A 23,965-nucleotide genomic window follows, 5' to 3' on the forward strand; every position below is an offset into this window, starting at 1 on the left:
TTTTCGCTCATTATATAAATGATGGGTTACACATGGATTTACAAAATGCCAGTGGACTATATGCAGCTCCAGAGACAACTGGTGAACCATCTCAACTACCAAAGGAAGAAAGCGGCTTTCTGTTTTTTGGTGGTACAGACATTGATAAGTCAAGTCACTCGTAATGCATTTCCGAACATATAGAAAGTTTAAATATATTGATGGGTTTGAAAAGGGAATGTTCTTTTGGCTCATTTAGCCTTAAGATCTTTGAATGCAGTGTGCCTTCTGGGCATATACAATCATTCTATATAGGAGATGACCAGTGAGATCTTTCCAACTATCCTAGAAGACTTCAGCACATCACTGGCTCAAATGATACATGTTAGCCAAGACTTTACAAAGTGTGTCTTGCATGCTGCTTGTTCGACAGCATAGACTGTGTTGGCAGAGCTGCTGGCACCAGTAGTAGTGCATACGTTTGGATGAGATAACCACATTTTCAGGAGACTTTCAAGTGTCCTTGATGGCCATGCCACTGGATGTCTCCAAATTGTTTGGAGAGAAGGCTGATTTGGTGCTTGCACAATCTAAACACAGTTGAACCACAGTATGATCTATTGGACTCTTATCTCACGCTAAGCAGTTCCACTAACGGTGCAGAAAGCCTAGGGGTTAATCCAGGGGACAGCATTGACCCTCCCAACCTAAGCATCAACAGCAACCCAATCGCTTCACAGTAGAGTTCATGGCGTCATCCAGAGATGATTAAACCCGCAGGTACTGCTCTTCCTCCTCTCCTGTAGTAGTGGCCAAGCTGCTTTAAGTTAGCACTATAGACTCATACTTAGCTGGTAGGTGGCAAGGTATGACAATTCCTCTTTGGCTGGAGATCCATCTTGTCAGACAGATGGGTCTTGCAAATCATCAAAAGGGGCTACACCCTGTCTTTCGTATCCCCCTGTCCTGTTCCCCCAGCTCCCCTCATTCCCCAATCCACCTCAGAGCAACTCTCAGTTAACCATTCTGCAATCTTACCGCAAGAAGTCAGCCTTCTGCTGCCAAGGATGCCATTAAGTGGATGTTGTGTTTGGAAAGTGGAGAGTGGTTCTATTCATGCTCTTCTTGTACAGTAGACAAATGTAGGCCTCAGGCCTATACTGGATCTCTTCCCACTAAATACCTTTCTGAGAAAAGACAAACTCCTAATGCTTATGCAAATCTTGCAGTCCCATTCGCATTATCCACAGTTCATGATATGGTCAGAACACTTCCAATTTGCCGTGCAAATCTTCATTATTATATCTGCAATTTGGGTGTTGACAAAAGTGACAGCAGTGCTCGCCCACCTTCGGAGGTGTGGAATACAAGTGCTCCAATACCTCGATGACTGGCTGCTTAAGGTAGCTAACCACACTCAGCCGTAGACCACGTCCGGAAGATGGCTGAACTGCTGACGTCTTTAGGGTTGCTATTCAATTAGGTGAAATCTCACCTTGCCCACACACAGAAGATTCCCTTCGTTGGGGGTGTTCTAGATACAGTGGCTTTGATGCATTTTCCACCGCCGCAGTGAGTTTGTAACAGTCAGGATATGATCCTGATGTTTCGGGTTCAATCCTTCTTCTCTTTGAGGATGCTCTAAGGCTTCTTTAACTGTGCTAGCCTCATACATCCTCCTGGTCCCAAAGGCCATATGGCATATGCAGGCTCTACAATGGAATCTCAGGTTTCATTGGGTCCAGCATCAGGGTTGCCTCTTTGACTCCATCCATATCTCGTAGGAGAATAGCTCAGGTTCTTCTGTGGGGACAGAAACACTACCCTGACCTGTGACAGACCTTCTCACTTCTCCAGCCAGACTACACAGTTTTGACACTTGTAGTCAGCTGGGTACGGTGGGAGTCACCAGGTAGAGGTGGAGAACGAAGGCCTCTGCTCACTGGCAAATAGCCTGCTCCTTTGAGTCTTCTAAAGCTTTGAGTGATCTTGAAAGACTTCCTCCCATCCTTTATGGGGAGACTGGTGCAGGTCATTATCGGCAACACAACCGCCATGAGGTAGTACATAAAACAGGATGAATGGGGTTCCTGGATCCTCTGCCAAGAGGCTGTATGCCTCTGAAGGTGACTATGTCATTTTGCCATCTTTCTGTTACCCAACTTTCTAGCTGGATATCGAATGGCAAAATGAGCTGAGCGGATATCAGCTGGTGGATCACAAGTAGCAATGCTCATCTTTGTTCAGTAGGGTATGGCCTGGTTAGGTTTGTTTGGCGATGTCGAGAATGTGCACTGTAAAAATGTGCATTGGCGTTTTCTCCAGGAAAGTCACTGGCTGAAGCAGTCTTACTCTAATGGAACATAGGTCTACTGTACATTTTCCAGCCACTGCCTCTCATACCTGTAGTTCTGAGGAAAATCAGGGCAGACCGAACCCAAGTCATTTTAATAACCCTAGAGTGGCTCAGTAGTGTGTGGTATGCAGAGATCCAGAACATGAAGATTTGCCCTCCGATCCAATTACCACTTCGAGGGGCCTCCTATTGCAGCAACAGTGGATGGTCATATATCCAAGCAACCTACACCTCCTTGTGTGGAGATTGTACGGGAGCTGATAAATGCATTTGATCTCCTGGCTGCAGTAGTCTATGTCTTCCTTGCAGCCTAGCACCCTTCAAGTCATCTGCGCTTTCAGAGATATAGTGCCTGGTGCGGTGCTCATCAAACCAACTCTCTGCAGTCCAAACTTTCAGATGTGTTTCATTGTTCTGCCAATGTCCCAGCAAGACGTTGCAGTTTACACAGTTAATGGCTATCAATAAACTCACTTTGCCTTTTTGCGTTCACCTGATCAACAATGACCTGTTGTGATATGTTTTATCAAAGGACTGACTTATATGTTTCGTCTGAGCATATTCATCATGCCCCAATGGCAGACAGGTTACTCTGTCACAACGGTGACTGATATCCTGTCCGTTAAAATTTAAATTCCATAGGATATAATGGGATTTATATTTCGGTGGACGGGACATCCGTCACCGTTGTGATGGAGTAACCCATCCGACAAGATCTAAATTTAACCCTAAGTCTTGAAATTTCTAATGTGCGCACTTTTAAAGCTGATGCACAGATGCTCACTATCACTACTCACACTTTATACAGTCTTTCTGATTGCCATCATCTCTGCATTCACATGAGTGAACTCCAGGTGCTCTCTGTGCAACTGCCCTACACTAACTTCTTTCTGTGCAAAAGTAACGCTGAGGATCCCGGCAGTTGTCTCAAGAGTTTACTCCTTTTCACATCAGCCAGTCTATCACTCTACACATGATTTTGTGCCATCTCACCCTTCTAAGAAGGAGGAGAGGCTGCATCGACTGGACCCCAAAAAGGCATTTGCTTTCTACATTGTTTGCACAAACGGAAACAGGGTGGATGATCAGCTTTTTGTGGGATTCCCTGGAGCAAAGTATGGGACGCTAGTGCAGAAAAGGACCCTGTCAAGATAGTTAGTGCTCTGTATCAAAGTCTACAATGCACTGACCTAGATGCAACCCCCTGAAGGCCAGCAGGCTCATACCACTAGGTCCAAAGAAGCTACAATGTCATGGGCAGGGGGATTGCCAGTATTTATACCTGTGCCTGGTTGATGCATTGGCACACATTCCTGAATGGCCAGTACTTTGATGCTCGGGTCTTGGGGAAGGCCCCTTTGTCAGTGGTCCTGCAAGGCATTATGGGCTAAACCATTCCCTAGACCCTCCACCTTAGGGAGATACTGCTATGGTACCTATTCTAATAATATCCATCGCGTTCTGTGGGATAATCTGTCTAACTGTAGATTCTTCACATCCCTCCCACTTTTGTGGAGAGGGTGAACATCATAATTATCTTCTAAATTGGATTTTAGAATGCTTCCACCTGTAATTTATTCTAAGTGCTCTATGTTGTATGGTCTTGCAAGAAAAAAGGTTATGTATCAGACACCAGTATGTAGGGTTGCATTTACATGCAGGTCTGGTCCATCAGTTCCGGGCTTTATAGATTCACCACTGAGCCACGCAGTGCCAGCTGTCAGCGCATAGATTCATTGCAGTCTCTGGATTGAGTCTGTCACCTGGGGATTTTTTAAAGGTGAAGAATCTGCAGTTAGAAAGATTATACACAAAGAGCATTACCAAAGGTAAGCAACGTGTTCTTATTGTAGATTTCCATGTTTAACCCTTTTCCCCTCTGAACTTCTCCGGTGCATCTGTCCTTAAAGTGAAATATCCAAAGGCATTGGTTTAAAGAAAGTGCAGATTTCAACTTATTGACCTTGTTAATACAAAAACATTTTTACATGGCAAGAAATCCCCACCCATGACGCCCCTTAAAAATAGCACTTTGCCATCCAGACTACTACTTGCCTTTATTTAGGTGCCAGGGTAGGAATGCACTCTTTGTGTCATTGCTAATGTTTGTAAATGCCCCAATACATGTGTCTTCCTGGTTGCCCACTTTCATGACCCTTCCTTGGGAAAACCACTTCCCTAAGCCTGTATTACTTAGATAATAGAAGAAATAGTATAGAGGAAATATGCCTAGCACTATGTATCATCCACATCAGTTATCCTTTGTATGCATAATTGCACACATTTTATTTAAATTTGAGGTACAACTCGTAAAGTTTTAGGCATTACGAAAATGTCCAGCCAACGCAGATTTCATAACATAACTCAATCCTTGTAATCATAGTAGTTGAATGCAATGTTCATATTCCAAACACGTCGTGATGATATCATCTTCTCAATTAGTATCCATTCTCACAGACGTCTTCAGATCTGCCAATATGTTTCATGAGTTAACTCACTTTCTCAAGGCTTAATTGTTTGCACCTCTCCAAAAAGATTTAAGCCTAGTGATGCTTTTCAATCACAACTGATATCTACCATTGTTGTGGTTTTTTAGGTCGAGCCTACCAGAAAGCTCAAGCTGTGTCTGGTTGCAAAGAACCTATTTTGGGCTCACCATAAACTTACGGGGACTGATATCCTGAACGTTACTTACTATTTGTTGAGTTTGTTGTCACTCGTATTTACTCACTTCTTATTTGAAGGCATTCCATGTCCCATAGCCTCTTTACCATCTCTGTGATTGGCTGACTTCTATCCTTCCACTGCTCACATTGAGGGGACTTTTTTTTTGTTATTGGTTAACCTTTTAATGAGGGTGTATGTGTTTCCAGCTCTCTTCTCGCTCCCCCCATGCTCCATGTTGTTCTCACCCTCATGTGCTTCTACGCTGCTTCCCAAGTTGCTGCACTTGTGTGTGCTTCTTGCTCTCTCATGTGCTTCTCCCTTATGCTCTGTGCTCTTCTCTCCTCTGCCTACCACACACTGTGTTCTTTCCATGTTTGCTTCTCCCTACCTTCAGTGTTGCTCTCTGCAGTGCTTTTCCCTGCTCAACCCATTTGTTTCTTCCTCACACACCCACCCATCCCCCATTTATTATTTTAAATTGTGCTGTGAGGCTAAGAAAATCCGTTTTCTTTTTTTTTTATGTACTGATCCAAGTAGCATCTGGAATCTTGGATCGGTAAATTCAAAATTAAAGCAAATGGCTGCTGCATCATTCTGCTGGTACGTACATGCCTTCTGACGCATGTGCATGCCAGTGGAATGATATAACAATCAGTAACTGTTCCTTCATCCCACCTTTTTTCAAAATGTAATTTTTTTTTTACAATGTTGCACATCTTTGGGGAAAAGCCTAACACTGTAGTGCATCCTTGCATTGCAGATGCTAATTCTTTTATTTTGCACCCTTTGTATATTTTCATAATCAAGGAAGTTACTCAGCTTTAATATATTGCAAAGATTTTTCTTTATCTGACCCTTGGTAAACTCAGCATCTGAGGTCCTTTGTTTATGTTTCGCTTCCCCGAATACTGGACTCCCCCATAGGTTTTAAAGTTAACATTTCTTAACAAAATGTATCTACCTTTCTGGTTTATCGATAATGTCCTGTTTTTTTTCATGGCAGGTATAAAGGGAAAAGTTACCGTGCCACAGTGGAGGTTGTGAGGACTGCTGACCGAGTGAATGAGTTCTGCAGGACGACGTGCATTAAACTGGAGTGCTGCCCCAATCTCTTTGGCCCATTAATGGTGCTTGATAAGTGTTCAGAAAACTGCTCTGTGCTGACAAAAACCAAATACAGTGAGTAAACCTGTTATTGCATGTGAATCACAAAAGTGCCTTCTGTTGACAGTAGAGTTGGCAGTGCTAGTAGGCAGGGAAATTAAGGGACTGCATCTGTACATATTTTGGTCCATAGCCTTTCCTTTCTTAGATAGATAAATGACCTCATGCTTTGTTTGACAAAGTGTCTAGAAATGAAGCCGAATGTGATGTATGTGCTATAAGCTTCTAAGCTCCCTGAGGTTCTCGTAGTTTTGCACAAAGGTTATTTCATTGATTTCATTAGTTACTTTATTTATTTCTGTGCCATGTTCAGCCAACAATTTCCCACAAACATTTGTGGAAACCAAATGAGAAATTGGTCACTTTAAAATAATGCTGTACACCATTGAAGGCCCATTCTTTGAAGTTCAATCATATGTGTTGGCATCTTAAACCCATAGCCCTACTTTGTGACTGGATCTAAAACTATAAGTAGACAACCGAATCTATACGAATCTGAAAGTTGATCTTACGCAAAATAATCTGTTTCCTGAGCTCCTGTGATAGTGTTGCAGATGTGTGAAAGAGATCATATGAAAGCATATGCGATCCTGTTTTTAACGATCAGGTGGAGCTGGAAGATTCGATTGCTTGCAGGGATTTAGATGGATACTTATAACCACAGATTTCTCACCCAAGAATACTCTCAGGTGCCAGACTAGATCGAGAAACTTTTTTCCAGTAATGTTCCCACATGCTATTAGGTGGTGGTGTGTGATTCCACGCTGGCTCCATCCCGCCCCAGATGTTATGGAGCGGAGCTTGCCTAAAAGCGCCTTCTCTGCATGCTTATGTCAGTTACTTTTTTCTGCCTCTTCCAACACGGATCCAGAGCTGTGCTCTCAATTTAGTGTGTCTTTCAATGACTTCTAAACAAAATCCTGTGTGCTAGGTAACAATGTCTCCTCCTTAAATGACAGGGTTTTCTATCATGTAAGTAAGAGCCCAGGGAAGCCCTGGACTGCTAGAAGCACAGCTGTTGGGCATTAAGCCTTTGGAAACTCAATGAAGTTTTAATATATATACACAGTATTCAACGTACACATTTATTGGTCAGTAAATAACCTCATTTCTCATGAACAATTAACGTCAAAATTATATGTACACATACATCAGTAAACATTCGTAATCAATGTTGAACAAAAGGCACATGAAAATATTATCACGTCATATTTTCAATTCCTATTAATTGGTGATAACCACAACTCAATGATTGATTATTCAAAATCAATATCCAACATCCCAATGCATTTCGGGTTACATAATGAACCCTTCTTCAGGGGATTAATAATATACAATCAAAGGTACAGTATTCCATAGGTGGATGGTTTCTTGAAGTGTAGATTCGACAGGATCTAAAAAACAGCAACATACCAAACTGTATTGTGTTCTCACATATATACAACTATACATCACAAAAAATGCTCAGGAGTAACACCGAGGGAAAAGAACCAAAAAGGCAAACCACCAAGAGAAAGCACCCGTGTCTCAAAAGTCAATCAATAAGTGCTAGATGCAAGATGTCGTGTCAACTATGTTATCAGAAAGGATGGGGAATCAAAGCTACGGCGCTCACAAAGGTGAGGAAAAAACCAACTAAAGTTGTCGTGAAAGAAAGAGAAAACATGCTTGTGACAATATCGCAAAGTGAAAAAGAGTGATAGTTTATCTCCCCTTAAGTGTAAAAAAGGCTCCATGAACGTCAAGAATACGTACAGTATTAAACAGCTCCGTGCACGTCCACTCACTAATCCTGCGTAAATACCCTTGTCGTTTACCAAACCCTAAACAACAAGTTAACGAAAACCATTTTCAATTGTAGTGCAGTGACTTACGAATGAAAGCTGAGATGAAGTACCGGTTGCTAGCTTACCGCCAAATCCAGGCGAAACCACGCGCAGTTCAAAAATGGTATCACAGGAACATCCTGTGTGTGAAAGGAGATCTCATAGTGAGTTTTAAAACTGATGGTCATAAACCTTACCGAGTGAAACTGTAGTGATTGAGCCCTGAGTGCATCCAATGTTGCGAGTCCGCCCATCAGGTCACGTGGTGCGGAACTCGCTGAATAAATGCAACTATACTAAACACTAAAAGTGGACTTGTGTCACCAGACCTAGTGTATCTCCTCCATTCACGGTGTTTCTGGTACGCCAAAAAAAAGCCACATGCAGCTAAAGAACTGCAAGATAATTAAAACGTCTGTTTAAAGGCTGAGAGTGAACTACTAATAAATAATAAAGTTGAAAATGAATTATCCAGAGCTAAATCAGGGAAATAAATATCTGAAAAGCGACTCATACATGGAAGAGTGCTCTAATACTCTATTAAGTAAACTCGGAAGGAGCATATACAATATTACCGAGAACACATACTGTATTCCTACACCGAATCAAAAAGTGCGGAAAAAATAGTAATAAAGATAGAAGGAAAATGGAGCAGTACAGAGCAGAATTGAATGATTAATTAAAAGAAACTAAAATAAATAAGTGAGTGATAAAACTCAGTGTTCCCCCTTACAATCTAGAGAACCAACACATGTATAATTACAGAAAACACAATAACTCGTAATGATCATTTAAACCATTGGGAATAACGGTTCCTAAAAATTTTATCCAATGTGTTTCCCTTCTGGCTAGAAGTGTATTCAAGTCCAATCCTGGGGAGCGCTCTATGCGTTCTAGGACTGTGTACCTAAGTTGGGGAATAGTGTGTTTGGCTTCTACCCAGTGTCTGGCCAGTGAGGAGTTTGTATTGCGATTCCTAATTCGACTTTTGTGCTCTACTATTCGAGTCTTTATTTTCCGACTAGTGCGTCCCACGTAAACTAGTCCACAGGGACACTTGATCGCATATATTACTCCTTCCGTATTGCAATCTGCATTGTATCTTAGTTTGATGCTTACACCCGTCTGCGGATGCATAAATTGATCACCTGTGATAACGTTACCACATTGTCCACAGTTATAACATTTCAGCATGCCCCTCTCTCTTTGTCTTACAGTGCATTTTGGGGATTTCAAAAATTCCCTTAAGTTCTTGGTTCTGGTGTGTGCAAAAAGGGGACTACCATGAAAAACTGTTGCAAAATCAGGTTCATTTTCGATTAGTTCCCAGCGGTTCCTGATTATTGTCTTGATCTGTGTGGCTTGCATTGAATTCTTAAGTACAAATACCTCTCGTTTCATGGGTAATTTCTCTTTAGATGTCAGAAGTTCATCACGAGTTTTTCCTGACATAATCTGGACAGCTTCTCTGAGTATTTGATCTGGATAGCCACGCTCCTTGTATTGTTGAATCTGTTTTTTAATATCTTCCTTACATTGGTCTTCATCTGATGTAATCCTCTTGATTCGCATCATCTGTGAGATCGGAAGATGTTTCTTCAAACTGTATGGGTGTGCGCTCGTGAAAAGCAACGCGTTATTAACATCTGTCGGCTTCCTGTATACAGACGTAGATAACCCGGTTATTGTTTTACTTATTTCAATATCCAAAAAATGGATCTTCTCTTTTTCAATGCTGTGTGTGAACTGAATCCGGGGATTCAGTTCATTCAATTTACAAATACTTTCTTCCAGTGATTCTCTCGTGCCTGTCCAAATAACTAAGATATCATCAATATACCTCAAGAAAACTGCTGCATGTCTCTTCCACATCAAATCTGATAATATGTGTTGATCCTCAAAATGAGCCATGTAGGTATTTGCATATGACGGTGCTCCTGGAAAACCCATCGCTGTCCCTGTGCGCTGAATGAAAAAGTTGTCCTGCCACGTGAAATAGTTGTTATAGAGTGCAAAATGTAGTAATTCTAGAAGAAAAACTGCTTTATCGTGATCAATTTCTGAGTGTAACAATCGCCATTCTATTGCCTCTAGGCCTTCCTTGTGTGCTATTGAGGTGTATAGTGCGACTACATCAATTGTGCAAAGCCAAATGTCATTCTCAAAAAGATGTTTCTGTGATTCCAATTTTTGTAAACAGTCGGTTGTATCTTTAACATATGTCTCCCAGGATTGGACCAACGGTTGTAAATAAAAGTCAAGATAATATCCTAGAGACTCGTGAATAGAACCACACCCGGCTACTATAGGTCAAAAAGGTGGTTGAGTTTTGTGCTTGTGCACCTTCGGTAGCAGGTATAAGGTCGGTATCTTTGGTGTAGAGTTGAAAAGAAACTTCTTAGTGTTCTCGTCTATGATACCGGATTCTAAAGCTCTAGACAGGAACTCGTCCAGTAACCTCAACAATTCATTTGTTGGATCTTGTTCCAAAGGAAGGTAGGTATCTCTGTCTTGTATGTGTTCAAGTACACACTTGTTGTAAAAGTCAGTGTCGAGTACCACTAGAGCTCCTCCTTTATCTGCTGGATGAAATGTTACCGAGGGATCTTGTCTCAGCTTATTTAGAATGCGTCGCTCCTTGGGACTCAAATTTTGATGTTGTTTAAAACCATATTTGATTGTTTCCAAATCCTGTTAATTAGGAGGGAGTCAGGCACACATCCCCCACTCTAGATAGCACGCTAAGATTTTTCAAAACATTCACAACCCCATCCTTACAATCGATCACGGTTGTGCAGATCCACCCTTTACAAAGATTTTCATACCCACAGTGCCACTTAGTGGATCAGCACCCAAGAGTAATTATGTCCTGGCAGGATATTTCAAATCTCACCACGAATCAGGCAGAAACAAAAGTTTACTCACCAGAAGAAGCGGAAGTAATTTATGCATTAGTCAAGGAAGTGAGGGAATATGGAACATCTACAGGAACTACGATGCAGCAACTGAAACAACTGGAATATTTAATGAGAAAAGAAGTGAATCAAAGATTACACGCAACCACTTTGATAGAATATCATAAAGTCAAGCGTATACCCCGAGGCTTGAGGGTTGCTCTTCGCCCGATGCTCTTCAAATATAACAAATCCTTTATGGCTCGCTGGAACGCGATTCTGAACAAATGTTCTCTCGATTTGATTTTGCTTATAATAGAAGAGATATCGTCACTCTTAGGAGAACTATTGTTTGACATTAATAAACTAAAGAATGAAATCAGTAACCGTATGGAGAATGAGAACTGGAATCAAGTACTAGACAAGATAAACAAAAATCTGGACACGCATGCAAAGGAAGTGCATGAAAGGAAGATACGTAAGTTCCGAAGGGACACGATCGATTACAAATTGGACGAGGTTTACACCTGGGCCGAAAAATATGCACAAAAGAGGGTCTTCAAAAAACCAGATGCCACGTCGTCTGAAGAGAGTATAGTACCGGATGAGGACCTCTCGATGCAGAGGCCACCTGCTACTTTGACACAATTCACAGCTTCAAACGTAGATACAACAGCTACTACTTCAACAAGCAGTGGACCTTTTTTAGGGGAGGGCCCCACGACCAAAATTCCACCTGACAAAACGCCAACACCACAAGACGAAACACAAGGCGTGGAAAAACCCAAGGCACAAAAAGAGCAAGGAAGGCCACAGCGGATTGTGAAGAAGTGAATTCTTTGGTAATCAACATTTCATCCAAACAGCTAACTTCGGAAGAGATTAAGGTACTTAATAAAGGAACCTCTTTTGTCCCATCCTACATGTCAAATGCTTTAGAGACGGAGGTAGCCCTTTTTAAATTCATGCGAAAACTAAGATTAAGGTGGTTTTTTACCATCAACCCCAGTCAAGAAGAACCAACAATGGAACAGAGAAAATTCAGACCTAAAAGCAGATTTTTGTCACCAGTCTCCCATAAGACACTTGATACCTTTGAGTCTCTTGTTAAAAAGGATTTGGAAACAATCAAATATGGTTTTAAACAACATCAAAATTTGAGTCCCAAGGAGCGACGCATTCTAAATAAGCTGAGACAAGATCCCTCGGTAACATTTCATCCAGCAGATAAAGGAGGAGCTCTAGTGGTACTCGACACTGACTTTTACAACAAGTGTGTACTTGAACACATACAAGACAGAGATACCTACCTTCCTTTGGAACAAGATCCAACAAATGAATTGTTGAGGTTACTGGACGAGTTCCTGTCTAGAGCTTTAGAATCCGGTATCATAGACGAGAACACTAAGAAGTTTCTTTTCAACTCTACACCAAAGATACCGACCTTATACATGCTACCGAAGGTGCACAAGCACAAAACTCAACCACCTTTTCGACCTATAGTAGCCGGGTGTGGTTCTATTCACGAGTCTCTAGGATATTATCTTGACTTTTATTTACAACCGTTGGTCCAATCCTGGGAGACATATGTTAAAGATACAACCGACTGTTTACAAAAATTGGAATCACAGAAACATCTTTTTGAGAATGACATTTGGCTTTGCACAATTGATGTAGTCGCACTATACACCTCAATAGCACACAAGGAAGGCCTAGAGGCAATAGAATGGCGATTGTTACACTCAGAAATTGATCACGATAAAGCAGTTTTTCTTCTAGAATTACTACATTTTGCACTCTATAACAACTATTTCACGTGGCAGGACAACTTTTTCATTCAGCGCACAGGGACAGCGATGGGTTTTCCAGGAGCACCGTCGTATGCAAATACCTACATGGCTCATTTTGAGGATCAACACATATTATCAGATTTGATGTGGAAGAGACATGCAGCAGTTTTCTTGAGGTATATTGATGATATCTTAGTTATTTGGACAGGCACGAGAGAATCACTGGAAGAAAGTATTTGTAAATTGAATGAACTGAATCCCCGGATTCAGTTCACACACAGCATTGAAAAAGAGAAGATCCATTTTTTGGATATTGAAATAAGTAAAACAATAACCGGGTTATCTACGTCTGTATACAGGAAGCCGACAGATGTTAATAACGCGTTGCTTTTCACGAGCGCACACCCATACAGTTTGAAGAAACATCTTCCGATCTCACAGATGATGCGAATCAAGAGGATTACATCAGATGAAGACCAATGTAAGGAAGATATTAAAAAACAGATTCAACAATACAAGGAGCGTGGCTATCCAGATCAAATACTCAGAGAAGCTGTCCAGATTATGTCAGGAAAAACTCGTGATGAACTTCTGACATCTAAAGAGAAATTACCCATGAAACGAGAGGTATTTGTACTTAAGAATTCAATGCAAGCCACACAGATCAAGACAATAATCAGGAACCGCTGGGAACTAATCGAAAATGAACCTGATTTTGCAACAGTTTTTCATGGTAGTCCCCTTTTTGCACACACCAGAACCAAGAACTTAAGGGAATTTTTGAAATCCCCAAAATGCACTGTAAGACAAAGAGAGAGGGGCATGCTGAAATGTTATAACTGTGGACAATGTGGTAACGTTATCACAGGTGATCAATTTATGCATCCGCAGACGGGTGTAAGCATCAAACTAAGATACAATGCAGATTGCAATACGGAAGGAGTAATATATGCGATCAAGTGTCCCTGTGGACTAGTTTACGTGGGACGCACTAGTCGGAAAATAAAGACTCGAATAGTAGAGCACAAAAGTCGAATTAGGAATCGCAATACAAACTCCTCACTGGCCAGACACTGGGTAGAAGCCAAACACACTATTCCCCAACTTAGGTACACAGTCCTAGAACGCATAGAGCTCTCCCCAGGATTGGACTTGAATACACTTCTAGCCAGAAGGGAAACACATTGGATAAAAATTTTAGGAACCGTTATTCCCAATGGTTTAAATGATCATTACGAATTATTGTGTTTTCTGTAATTATACATGTGTTGGTTCTCTAGATTGTAAGGGGGAACACTGAGTTTTATCACTCACTTATTTATTTTAGTTTCTTTTAATTAATCATTCAATTCTGCTCTGTACTGCTCCATTTTCCTTCTATCTTTATTACTATTTTTTCCGCACTTTTTGATTCGGTGTAGGAATACAGTATGTGTTCTCGGTAATATTGTATATGCTCCTTCCGAGTTTACTTAATAGAGTATTAGAGCACTCTTCCATGTATGAGTCGCTTTTCAGATATTTATTTCCCTGATTTAGCTCTGGATAATTCATTTTCAACTTTATTATTTATTAGTAGTTCACTCTCAGCCTTTAAACAGACGTTTTAATTATCTTGCAGTTCTTTAGCTGCATGTGGCTTTTTTTTGGCGTACCAGAAACACCGTGAATGGAGGAGATACACTAGGTCTGGTGACACAAGTCCACTTTTAGTGTTTAGTATAGTTGCATTTATTCAGCGAGTTCCGCACCACGTGACCTGATGGGCGGACTCGCAACATTGGATTCACTCAGGGCGCCGACGTTGGAGGCGGAAGGTCGGTTCACAGGCTCAATCACTACAGTTTCACTCGGTAAGGTTTATGACCATCAGTTTTAAAACTCACTATGAGATCTCCTTTCACACACAGGATGTTCCTGTGATACCATTTTTGAACTGCGCGTGGTTTCGCCTGGATTTGGCGGTAAGCTAGCAACCGGTACTTCATCTCAGCTTTCATTCGTAACTCACTGCACTACAATTGAAAATGGTTTTCGTTAACTTGTTGTTTAGGGTTTGGTAAACGACAAGGGTATTTACGCAGGATTAGTGAGTGGACGTGCACGGAGCTGTTTAATACTGTACGTATTCTTGACGTTCATGGAGCCTTTTTTACACTTAAGGGGAGATAAACTATCACTCTTTTTCACTTTGCGATATTGTCACAAGCATGTTTTCTCTTTCTTTCACGACAACTTTAGTTGGTTTTTTCCTCACCTTTGTGAGCGCCATAGCTTTGATTCCCCATCCTTTCTGATAACATAGTTGACACGACATCTTGCATCTAGCACTTATTGATTGACTTTTGAGACACGGGTGCTTTCTCTTGGTGGTTTGCCTTTTTGGTTCTTTTCCCTCGGTGTTACTCCTGAGCATTTTTTGTGATGTATAGTTGTATATATGTGAGAACACAATACAGTTTGGTATGTTGCTGTTTTTTAGATCCTGTCGAATCTACACTTCAAGAAACCATCCACCTATGGAATACTGTACCTTTGATTGTATATTATTAACCCCCTGAAGAAGGGTTCATTATGTAACCCGAAATGCATTGGGATGTTGGATATTGATTTTGAATAATCAATCATTGAGTTGTGGTTATCACCAATTAATAGGAATTGAAAATATGACGTGATAATATTTTCATGTGCCTTTTGTTCAACATTGATTACGAATGTTTACTGATGTATGTGTATATATAATTTTGACGTTAATTGTTCATGAGAAATGAGGTTATTTACTGACCAATAAATGTGTACGTTGAATACTGTGTATATATATTAAAACTTCATTGAGTTTCCAAAGGCTTAATGCCCAACAGCTGTGCTTCTAGCAGTCCAGGGCTTCCCTGGGCTCTTACTTACATGTTTGTTAATTAGGAGGGAGTCAGGCACACATCCCTCACTCTAGATAGCACGCTAAGATTTTTCAAAACATTCACAACCCCATCCTTACAATCGATCACGGTTGTGCAGATCCACCCTTTACAAAGGGTTTTCTATCATGCCATGACTGTAGACAACAGATGTTGATACTAGGCCCATGGCTCAAAGTTGTGTAATAAATGTGCCCTCATGCACCTGAAGGCAATTCGATACAAAAAGCGATGATTCATGTCACCGAACATTAGAAGAAGTCATCTGCGTGGTCGAAGTCATCCAGTAAGTCCTATACAAAATCCAAACGCAAACATAAAAAAGTGAAGCAGAACACAATCCCATCCCATCACTCTGTATTCAAAGAGAAAGCAGAGGGCATTGTATTGGGAGTAGGTCACCCTCTAGGTCCCAGGTCATTGAGCCAATTCCCTGATTGATCTTGGTGCGCCTTGATTTCCCTAGACCATCTTCACCGCAACATCAGATTGAGACCTGCAAGGAGGCCATGCTGCTGGTTTTTGGTGGTCTCCCAGCTCCCTTTTGGCATGCTTTCATGCCTCGTGGAGCTTCATGGACCTCCATCCAAGTTACCACTGGCAGATCTGTCCTCAGCGCTGTCTGAATTCTTTCGACCTATTGAGAGACCTGTACCTACTTTGATTCAGGCTTCTATACAAGCTCTTAGACTTGCGTAGCACCCTACCATGTCGAAACTTGTACAGTCACCACCTGTGCCGAAAGAGGATCCGGTGCTGATAACCATGTCGGAGGAGGTGTGGCGCCGCGGCCAGGGCGACTGACGCTGGAATCTGGGGGCCACGGTTCGATCCCCGGCTCCGGCGGAAGGTTAGCCCACCACCATGTGACTCTGGGCAATAGCTTGCTTAATCTTCCCGACGGCCCCCAGCGCCTAGAGACCCTAACGGGTGATTGTGCGCTTTACAAATGTGGACTTTATGTCGGACACAGCTGAACTCTGACCTGATGCCTTTAGCAGGGCAGATATGCCAACAAAGACTCCATTATCTTTTTGGCTCTGATTCTGAACAAGGCACACCCCATGATGGGTATGATAATGGTGGGTGGGTAGGGTAATGGTTTTCTCCCACCTCACTAAACAGATGGCAACTTTTACATGGATTTACAAGAGGCCAGTGAGCCTGATCTCCCCTGTGGCCGGTTTATACTCCCCTTTTGGGCCACCAGCAGCTGAGGTTTTAGATTTACAGCTGTCTTCAGTCGAGAGAGAAACACACATCCTTATGGAAATTCTGCAGCCTGGGCCAGCTACGTCTCAGCCCTTGCTTTTCTTTGAGTCTCTCACAGATACCTTGATGTGCTCATGTCAAAGCCCTGTTCTTGCCCGCCAGAGAATGGGCAGGTGGCTTGGCATCACAAATTAGCTCCTAGTGACCTCGATTTTCTTACGAAACATCCTACCCCAGAGAGCCTTGTGGTTTAGGCTCCTACCAGTAGAGTAAATTCCAGCTAATTCCCCACGACGGCTCCGTATAAGGAATCTAAGAGGATTGAGGCATTTGGCAATATGTTATCCTCTGTCAGCCTGCATTGCGACAAGTATATGCCGTAGGCTTATTGGTTACTACACACATGCCCTCTGGGAAAGTCCAGCAAGATCTTCCCGGTATTTCCAAAAGACATTAGGGGCCCTTCGGTTCCGCAGTCCATGATAGACAAGACCTGACCTGCGCTGGCATAGATGCTACTCATTGCCAGTGAGGGCAGTTAGCACCAGTGTTCTGTGCCGCAGACATGCATGGATGCATTCCATAGGATTTTCCTGAGCTGTACAACCACTCACATTGTTCCGCCCTTTGATGGTTCACACCTTTTCAATAAAATGTCTATTGTGCTTTGGAGTGCTCCAAAGAAAATAGAGCCACAACTCACTCCCTGGGCTTGTTGGCCCCTGCCAAGCCGTTGTCGCATTAGTTCAAGACAGTCTCTCCAACCATACAGCGAACACCTCGCTCCTTCTGTGGATGTGGGTCTGGTAAGCAGCACGCAAGTCAGCAAGGGTGTCAGTCCTCCCTGACCTCTTTACCTGCGGCAACAGCCACTGAACCAATCATGTATGACATATGCGTTCTACAGATCGTTTGGTATGGCTGGGCTGGACTATTTCATTTTGCCCCACCAAATCTATCACCCACATCAGAGCAAATTTCATGGGAGCACCTGTTGAATATGTTACAAGAGAAGCAATTGTTACTCTTCAAATGAGCTATCTATACGGTTGGAGACTGATAGAGGAGGGAGTTGTTATTGCCCTGTGCTGTAGAAGAGCAGGGGTTTCTAACCTCTTTTGAGCTTCTAACTTCTGAAAGCTTCCCTAAGTAGAGACAATTTTGAAATGCTCCGGCTGGCCCATATACTGCCTGCTATGGACACAGATGGCTCAATAGTGTCCTTGGACCTGCAGGACATTTATTTTCCCACGGTGATTTAAGGTTGGCCAGGAGCATTTTCTGTTTGCTTAATGCAGATGTTCATAACAATGGTGGGTGCTGCCCACCTTCTGAGGTTGGGATACCAGTTTTTCCCACTTCAATAACTGGTTGTTTAAAGCAAGATCACCACAGTCAGTCGTAGACCACCTCCAGATGACAGCAAACCACCTGATTTTATTGGATTCAATATCGATGAGCCAAAGTCGAACCCGACTCCTTTACAGGGGCATCCATTCATCGAAGTTCTTCTGGACACAGTGCCATTGAGGGCTTTCTGTCCACTGCAAAGAGTCCAGAACATTTGCACTATGATTCTGATCTTTCAGCCTCTGTCCCGGATCACGAAGAGAGCAGCTCTGAAGCTTATTGGACTCTTACCCTCCTGCATTCTGTGTGTCGTGTATGCCAACTGGCATATGCGGGCTCTAGAATTGAAGGTAAAGTTCCAGCAGGCCCGCATCAATGAGATCTATCAGAAGCCTTCCAGATTTTGCAGGAGAATGCCCACGGTCTACTGTAACGGGCACGTCACTGCTAGGCTGAGGTCATCTGGCGGAGGTGAAGATCGAGACTCTGGTCTCCAAAGACAGTCCAGCTCCATATCAATTTGTTGTAGTTGTGGGCCATTCGTCTAGCTCTGAAGCCCTTCCTGCCATCCATCAAGGGGAGGCTGATGCAGGTTCTCGGGACAACAATATCACCATATGGTGATATGGTATTGCAACACGCAGGGTGGAGTGGGATCCTCAGTCCTATTCCTGGCAGCTCTGTGCCTCTGTAGTTGGTTGGAGTGTCTGGGCATTTCCCTGATCATGAACCACCTGCAGGGTCCGTGAATGCCACAGCAGATGAGCTAAGCAGGTGGCGTCAGATAGTCCACAAGTGGCATCTGCATCACCAGGTTCTATATGGTATCGTCCGTCAATGGGGAGAACACTGAATTGGTCTGTTTGTCACAGTTGAGAATGTACATTGTTAGGAGCCTTGTGCATTGGAATTTACAATCAAACACTTGCCAGGAGATGCATTCCCACTGGAATAGAACACAGACTTCTGTGTGCCTTCCCTGTCCCAAGTAATGAAAAGGATCCGAAACAACCCGGCCAAAGCTATTTTAGTGGCTCCAGATTGGGCCAGGAGAGTTTGGTACTCGGAACTTCTTAGTATTGAGAATCTGTCCTGAGAGCAGGCTACCACTTCAGAAGAAAGAAAATTCTATTGCAGTAGCAAAGCAGGGTCCTCCAGCCGAATCTGCACCTCCATGCACAGACAAGGAGTGCCAACAGTTGACTGTGTTTGATCTTCCGCCTGAAGTGGTGCGGTCATCCTTGCCTCCAGGCGTCCTTCCATGTACCTTGTTTGTGGTGGGTTCTGGAACACATTTGCGGCCTGGTGTGCCATCTTCGAGACTGACCCTTTACAAGCAAGGCTGTTGAATTTTGCACAATTTAGTTTTTTACATCTTTGTCTCAGGATGTCCTTGCACTATTAAAGATTACTTGTTGGCCCTTTTGCCTTGCTGTGTTTGCTGGACCAACTGCCCTTGTTTAAATCGCCTATTGTGTCACACTCTTGCTCTCAAACCGTTGGTGATTGTGCAATGAGACATTAACTTGATCGTGATATTTCTCATGTGTACGCTCTTTGAGCTGATGCATAGCTGCTTGCTGTGTCCTCGGACTTTAAAGGCTAACTTCCTTAATGTGATTATGTCAGTTAGTTATGTGAACGAACTTGGTTCCACTGCCCTAAATCATCGTTTTCCCGAACAACTTGGCACTGAGAGGTGAGCAAACTTTTTTCCTAAAGTTGTGACTCCCTTTCACGATGAGCAATGGGTCCTCGGAGCCCACAAATGGTAATTTTACATTGATTGTACCAAGGAGCACCATGTGAAACACAAGCTTTTTGTGGCTTCTGTGGGGCAAAGAAAGGGAAGGCTTTGCATAAGAAGACCCTTTCGATGTGGACTGTCTTCTGTATTAAGATCTCCTACACATTGGTGAAGAAGCAACCTCTGAAAGGTCTGAAACCCCGTTCGACCTCGGCTAAGAATGCTACCACTGTGTTGGCACGCAGAATGCATGTCCTCAGCGTCTGCCTAGCTACAATGTGGTGTCAGTGCACATGTTCACAAAGCACTACTGTCTTCACAGCCAGGTCTGGCAAGGAGGGTGTATTGCCCACTCGGTCCTGCAAGACGTTTTAGTTTGAGTCAACTCTACATTTAAGAATTTAGTTTAGATAGTACAGAGATAACTTAGAACTTTAGATTTCAAGACCCCACATTTCCCATCTGCGAAAATCATTATTGGGGATATTATAGTTTTTTTTTTACTATGGCCAATTATTTGTTGGGTAATTATCATATTTAGTTTGTGTTTTAAACTATGTTTTTGTATATGCCATTAATGTCAAGTAACCTGTCTGCTTTGTCATAATCAGGATTTCAAATTAACATGTGCTTTAAAAAAGTTGTTCTTAACCTTTTCACTTTGGTGGACTCGCTTTATATTGCTAATGGAATCGGGGGACTGCGACGTAAACAATTTCTACAATACACTAAAATACTTACACATTAACGCAACAAACATGCAAAACATGAGATTTTTTTTGATTCACAAAGTGTACAAAATCGAACATTTAAGTTCAGTGTGAAAGTTGTGTTTTTTCAGAATCTAAGCAGTTTGCCGGATTCCAGGATAGTACTTTGTCTTTTTAACTCATAATGCAGTCTCTTTTTGTCAGCTTATTTAAGTGCTTCGATTGAGGCCACCTGTCATGCATACTAGATTCTTCTTGCTGTACTTGCACTTGTTCCATCAATCGAGCTAAGGATACCAACTTCATTGTTAGCTTTTACATTTACATAGCATTAACATGGTCTATTTTCTTTTTTTATGTATATATATACCTTATTAATATGCTATTATTATTTACTTTCCTATATAGTGTCAGAACCTCTGAGTAAGTTTCGCAGATTTTCATGTCAACCCTTTAAATGTAACAATGATTCTTAAAACATATCAATATCAAACGTGTATTACCAAAACACATAAGTCTTTTACTCCTTAAATGTACAGTAACTATAAATATGGTTAAGCCAAAACGAGATCATTCAAGACATGTTTTAAGAAAAAAGCTTTATCACAGTAGTAGATCAGATATGGTAATATGGATTTCCTAATTTAGATAAAGTGTGGTGAAAATATTATTTTAGAAAGGTATATAAGCTTGCCGTTTCTTATTTGGCTGTTCAGCAGTGCTGGCCAGTCCAGTATGTACCCGTTCACACGCTAGAGTGTTATGCCTATGGTTATTTTATCTGATTTAAAACTTCCTTTCCCTTACATCATGATGTTACCTGTACACTACTGTCGTGCTCAAATTCTCTCCTTTTTTTTTTCTACAGCGCACTATTATGGAAAGAAAAAATGTAAGAGACTAGGAAGGCCTCCCGGTGCACACAGCCACTTTGACATAGGCATAAAGAAACCTGGCAAAAAAAGGAAACGGCGCAAGCACTTCTTTGTACACAAAAAGAAGCGTTCTTCTGCTTCTGTGGATACCACACCAGCAGGATCTCTTCAGGTATTTTGGTCTTTTATGACATTTACGCACAAAAGAGTTTTATTCAATACAACATGAATTGCATCTAATAGTGCTTTTCAGTATAAAGTTGATTCATCTTCTGAAGAGTAGGCATCAGAGTGCATAAAATGCAACTATGACTGGCTACACTCCTGACTTGTATGTGTATTTGGTGTTGTACCGTTTGAATAACTTACCTATGTACAACTGACTTTTGTTCTCAACAAAGAAGAGAGTTTAACAGAGGTTAATGGGGAGTGCCAAATGGAATGTATGCTTATCCTGCCCTCTTGTCTTCCTACTTCCATTTATTACATATGAGTGTGTCCCTAGCACTTCCACCTGAAGGAGAACATGGATTAAAAGATGGTAGACAGCCCAACAGAAACAGATGCAATAATTTTGAATTTATTCTATTGACGAACGATTGACATCTAATGTTAACAGCAGATAACACAGACAATCCACCTTCCAGGTCAGCTTGGTCTGAGACAATAAAGCTATAATAATACTAAAACCTAGAGGCAGAGGCCCAGAGAATAGACTACACACGTATATCTAGGGATCCCAGGAGCCAAAGCCCTTGATGCCCTTGCTGAACTGCCATCATAGGAAGAATAACAAACACTGCCCCCGATTAGGCCCTTTATTTGTACGTGTGAAGTGGCATACGCAGTTTGGCTGTAAACCAACACCTTATCAAGTATGACCAATACTCCAGGTTACAGAAATTAGAACAGCACACCGATACATATGTTTTACCTATAGAATGAGGATTAACTAAAGTAATATGTGTTTGTGGGTTTTTCCTACATTCCAGGCACCTTTTGCGCGTTTTCTTCCACAAGGTTTTTACCGGTAAAAATGTTAGTGGGAAATCCGAGAGCTGCAGTTTTGCCATACAGCTTCTAATCCTGCTTCAGTCTGAATCGATATTTTCCCCAAACTTGTGATGTGGCCTAAGTGATGTAAAGCCAAATGTTGTAGCAACTGTTAAGCTTTTATGTTAATGCAAATGACATTACTCAAAAGTTACACCGTTTTGCCTATTACTACGTCTCCCATTATTAACAATATTACAATTTACTATTGGCTTTACCTATTTATTGTGTGATGTTATAACTGACAAAAATGGAATGTTTGTAATTTGCATAAGTCTTCATCCCAAATATGTTAAATTCCTGTCCTGCTGTGTTTATCTTTGGAATTTAGTAAGATGACTAGATCATTCATATCTCAGTGAGATGGTTTGGCTCCTCCGTTTTTCAAAGATTCTCATTAGGAAACATGTGTTCACTAAGACGATGTTACAACACCTAAAAATAGAAAGAGTATTTTGCATTTATACAACAAAGGCAGTCTTTTCCAGTATGACAGCTGCACCGGGAAGTAATGCCACAGAGTGCAACAACAAGGTGTGTGTTTTGTCTTGGGTAGTGTTACCTCCTATTCTGAGTTCCATTCGTTGGGGATTGGAGATAACACAGTTATTCTGCATGTTTATCCTTGATAGGAGCTGCAGCCTCAGAATCTTGAGTATGCCCACCATGCATTTTTTTACCTGGAAATTGTGGTGCAGGGAAAAATACAGGGGCAGTATGAGATTTTCAAATTGCCTATAATGCTGTTTCAGGTGTATGTGTTAGTATTATCTGTACAGTTAAACTGAACACCTCAGACAGTGTTATCCCACATATCAGAATAAGTGGCTAAGTAGTTTTTCATAATTGCACCGTCTTAGATGCAGCTAAAGTGTGGTGTGCAATGCCCCGACACATAAAGAGTGCTGGTCTCTCACTAACCCATAAAAAATACTTCAACAAGTGCAATTTTGGATGTACCTATATCACATTTTGTTCTTCTCTTGTTCCAGGGCAGTGCTGATGAAGATGAGCAGGATGAAATGGACGCCGAATCCCTAAGCGAGGACAGCACTGTGGATCTTCAGGATGAGCTCCACGAGGGATCCGAAGTGTCTGAGAAGAAATCTCGATCGTCTTCTCCCACGCATAGCGAGCTTTCTCATTCTTTGGCGCAAGACCGTGAAAAGAGGAAACGGAAGTTACGTATCTGTTCGTTCTCTGATGACGAAAACAAACCTCCTTCACCAAAGGTCAGGGTCCAAATCTAGTTAAAACAAGCCTTGTGCATGAAGTGAATTACCTTTACACCATAAAAATATTATATATTTTTCAAATTGTGATTCATTTTTATTTTATCTATCTTGATGTTAAGAGGTTTAATTAAGGCAGCTAGCTATCTGCCTAGGCCTCACAGTTTGAAATACAGGAAGAGAGCCCTATATCCT

General features: G+C 41.8%; 1 protein-coding gene across 1 annotated transcript in view; it reads left to right on the forward strand.

Annotated features, from left to right (window-relative positions):
- SFMBT1 (Scm like with four mbt domains 1) overlaps positions 1–23,965 on the forward strand; it is a 478,713-nt gene that overhangs the window by 433,889 nt on the left and 20,859 nt on the right. Inside the window, exons 18-20 of the mRNA XM_078661640.1 lie at positions 6,006–6,181; positions 21,479–21,657; positions 23,531–23,770. Of these exons, the coding sequence (XP_078517766.1) occupies positions 6,006–6,181; positions 21,479–21,657; positions 23,531–23,770 (595 nt within the window). The remainder of the gene's footprint in view (positions 1–6,005; positions 6,182–21,478; positions 21,658–23,530; positions 23,771–23,965) is intronic.

The sequence above is a fragment of the Lissotriton helveticus genome, chromosome 9 (genome assembly GCF_964261635.1).
Source record: "Lissotriton helveticus chromosome 9, aLisHel1.1, whole genome shotgun sequence".
Lineage (NCBI taxonomy): Eukaryota > Metazoa > Chordata > Amphibia > Caudata > Salamandridae > Lissotriton > Lissotriton helveticus.